This window comes from Elephantulus edwardii, unplaced genomic scaffold (assembly GCF_000299155.1).
Source record: "Elephantulus edwardii isolate Elephantulus edwardi_28Jun2011 unplaced genomic scaffold, EleEdw1.0 scaffold00070, whole genome shotgun sequence".
Taxonomy (NCBI): domain Eukaryota; kingdom Metazoa; phylum Chordata; class Mammalia; order Macroscelidea; family Macroscelididae; genus Elephantulus; species Elephantulus edwardii.
Window position 1 is genome coordinate 911,998 of NW_006399820.1, and position 3,827 is coordinate 915,824.

The following is a 3,827-nucleotide window of genomic DNA, read 5'->3' on the forward strand; positions in this document are numbered from 1 at the left end:
GTATTCCCTGCTTTCAGCCAAGATCCATCTAACATCAGCTACAATATCCCTAGTACCACAACCCCTTCTAAACCCAGCCTGGACTTCTGGCAGTTCTCTGTTGATGTGCTGTTCCAGTCGTTTTTGGATAATCTTCAGTAAAATCTTGCTTGCATGTGAAATAGATTGATAGTACCTGTTAATTGAGCAGTAATTTAACTTCTGGATTTAAATTCTATTGAAAAGAATACAAGTCAAACTTTATCCTCAAGAGAAGGGAGAACATTCATTGTTGGATAGAATTTGAAACAAGCCAAGGGTTTAGCTAAAGGAGGCCATCAACTTTTGTGACTTCTTTCACAGATATCAGAAGAATAATAGAAGTTAAAACCTTTCGACTTGTCCACTGGGACATTTTACTATCTGTCCTATGTTGTCTTCCTATCCATGCCTAGCCCTAGACATTCTTTTGGCCGCTGAGAGTGTGAGACATCTACATCTCATATCAGAGGCAAATCATTCCTGATAGCCAGGCTCATTATATGTTTTTTTCAATGCTGAGCAACTTTCTATAGCCCTACTGTTTTCATATTATTTTGCTTTATATTCCGTTTCATTGCCTGCTTCAGGCCATTCATCTCCTTTGAGAAAATTCATAGGTGTTACTTTCTTGGGATTTCTGACCTCATTATTACAGCTTGCTTGCATCATGACTGTGCCTGATTTCCAGGCACTAATCTTTAAGAGGTCATCAGAGATGTTGACTACTTAGAACCTTTTCCCCATAGGATCTCAGTCAGTACATGAAAGTTACTTTTTAAATATCAAGATTTAGAGTATAATAGTGATTCAGTGATCTTCTGAACTTGCGCTAACGCAACCTGTTATTTTAGTATATTCTTCTATACTTTGAAACACTCAACTCACTGACATTTAAGGTTCCTATAATTTAAAAGGCTTATGGCTGCCAGTCTGGGGCTATTTCCAGGATGAGAAGGTAACTGAAACATGCAGATTCTGCAAAGATGTATTTTCTGGTTTGGGATTGAGACTAGGGTGTGGCTCTGAGCTTCTTCGATTAGGTCTCATATTTAAAAAGGGTTTGGGGCATTGAGGGCCAAAGGCCCAAGGGTCCGGTTTTTGTGAATCTCCTGAATAAAACGGGCTTGGAAGCAGTAGTGACATCCACTTTCAAAAAAGCTTGCCTCCAGAAACTCTATGAACTTGGAGAAAAGATGAAAGTTTTGCATTTAAGACACTCATTTATAGGTTCACTCTGATTCTACAGCATTTATTAACAACAACATAAGCTAATAAGAGCATCCAGTCAATTTTAAAATTTAGATAACATTACACATGTGTTTACTTTTTCCTTTCTAGATACTATTGATGTTGTTGTGTATTGTAGAGCTGGAACTGTCCCACAGCTGACTCTCCAATGGGTTTTCACAGGCAGTTAATCACACAAGAGGAAATTGTCCAAACTTCTCCCACAGAGCAACTGGTGGCCTTGAACCATATTCCTTTGGGATTGCAGGACAGCATCTTTCTACTAACCACCACACCTCCTTAAATACTATACATGAAAACAATATAACTTTTGCTAAAAAATTGAAGTTTGAATCCTAATTAAAACTTTTATGACCTCTTAATAATGTATTGGTCAGAATACCTTGTTCAAGCTTCTTTATCCCAGACTTTTCGAAAGGATGTGTTTTGTTAATCATTAATTGCACATATTACCAGCAGAGTGCTTTGCTTAACAAATAGTGGATTGACTGAGTATAATGACTTTCATAGGTCCCTTATAAAAAGGTATTCTATCAATATCAGTACGAGTGTGATCCATACCATCATTCTCCAAAAAGGAGCAAGTCACATTGAGAATAGTAAGAATTAAAGTTAACTCATTACCATCGCATGAGTAATGTTACCAAAATCATGATCTTGTGACTATGGAATGATGTTGAATTACATTATTAAACATTCAATCATGAAAAGAAAAGAAAAAACCCAACAAGTTTTCTGTGTACTTACATTTTTTAAGTTAGCTTGAAGTGCAGAATTGAGATATGTCGGTGTATATAATGTCATGACATATAAACTCCAATATTCACAAAAATATGAGACTAATATGGCCCATAGTGGTAGAGATTTGGTCATATCCATAATAGGTAGAGACCAATTTGGAGAAGAATTCTAGAAATAAAGCATATACCAATTTTCAAAACTATTAGAGATAGATCCCTCCACTACATTCTTCACATCAGAGCTTTCCAAGCAAATGTAGTGGGAAATGACAAGGGGTAGGGAGGTCCCTCAATGTACCTGTTGTCCGAGTGCACAGGTGATGTATGTCTTCTCATCAGTGCTGATAAAGGGATGACTCATGGGGTTGTTATAAACAAGAGAGAACGAAAGAAGACAACTGACACTGCCAACTGCTCCTAGTAAAAAAAGATCCAGTGAACACTGTACTAGAGTATTTTATTTCACTCTGCCCAGAGATGGCTACTATTCTTGACAGACTGACTAATCCCATTTCTCTGTTCCTTTTTGCATCTACACATTTCCACTGGACTTTCATAGATGAAAGGTGCTTCTCCTCATTTTCACTTGATGTTGGTCATGAGACATGGTTTTCACAAAGACAAGAAACCACTGGAAGACCATAACTTGCATATGTGGTTTTTGTATTCCTGTGTGGCTATTTGAAAGGGAAGAACATCCAAAGAAATAAGAGAAATACAGATTCCAGTGGTGTTCTGATATCTGACAAAACTATGAAAAAACAAATTGTTATTTTTACCACTGAGCTTTAGGAGGTTTGGAAATACACCATTTTGCAGGCTAAAATAATTTTTTCATGTTTTTTTTTTAATTTACACTTTAAGCTTAGACTAGTTAGCATCTTTCATTCTACTCATGCTTTCCTCTTTAACTCTTTCCATTAAGTTTCTCTCTAACTAAAAGCACTTAAGATGTATAAGGTCTATATTTTATGCAACTGATGATCCAGAAACCTTCAGGATAAGAACATAAATTTATCTGCAGCAAAATTATTCTATCACTCAGGAAGTCGGCAAGATTATTTTTACTAATCATCACATGATTAACTCTAAAACTTCTTTATTAATTATATACCTATTCATAGCATTATGATTTAGGTAATTATAGCTATGTTAATGAAAGAAGGATAAAATCTATAATTCTCAATCATCACTACAATCTCTGAGGTTTAAAAGTACAACTCACCAAAGATATAGAAGACATACGGCCATCCTATGGTCTCACAGATGAACCCACCAACAGTATAGACAATGAAGATTCCCAGTGACACCCCTGAACAAAAGATGGAAGTGTATTCTCATTTTAATTGAGTGTCTCTTAGTTTCTCAATGATTATGTATATAAAATAAAAATCATTATAGGAAAATTACTTGGAAGCTCATTCTAAGACTATGTTAAATAAGAAGAGCAAAATAAATGAAATAGATCCCTCCACTCTGGAAGTGAGCTGGCTGGCTGGTTATCGTCACAATGGTGATTTCATCTGGATGGCAGTAAGGCGAGGGAAGTTTCTGGAGTCCTTTTTGTTGTGTGTTACTCTTCTTGGCCCCCCCCACCCCCCCATGCTCCTGCCCAAAGCTTTGAGCAAGGGCATGGATTTAAAATCATTGATGAAAAGATGAGTCATGGGCTGGCCTTGGAAGTCTCCCTCTACCCTGGAAGTCAGTTTGCTGGCTGGTCTTTGACTCAGTGGTGGTTTCATCTGGATGGTGGTCAGGCAAGGGAAACATCTTAAGTCCTTTGTGTTGTATGTTACTGTTCTTTGTGTCTTCCCCCCC

General features: G+C 37.0%; 1 protein-coding gene across 1 annotated transcript in view; it reads right to left on the reverse strand.

Annotated features, from left to right (window-relative positions):
* LOC102847061 (putative small intestine sodium-dependent phosphate transport protein-like) overlaps window positions 1-3,827 on the reverse strand; it is a 114,248-nt gene that overhangs the window by 18,642 nt on the left and 91,779 nt on the right. The window contains exons 7-9 of the mRNA XM_006888678.1: window positions 3,235-3,321; window positions 2,308-2,426; window positions 2,017-2,178 (exon numbers count right to left, since the gene is read on the reverse strand). Of these exons, the coding sequence (XP_006888740.1) occupies window positions 2,017-2,178; window positions 2,308-2,426; window positions 3,235-3,321 (368 nt within the window). The remainder of the gene's footprint in view (window positions 1-2,016; window positions 2,179-2,307; window positions 2,427-3,234; window positions 3,322-3,827) is intronic.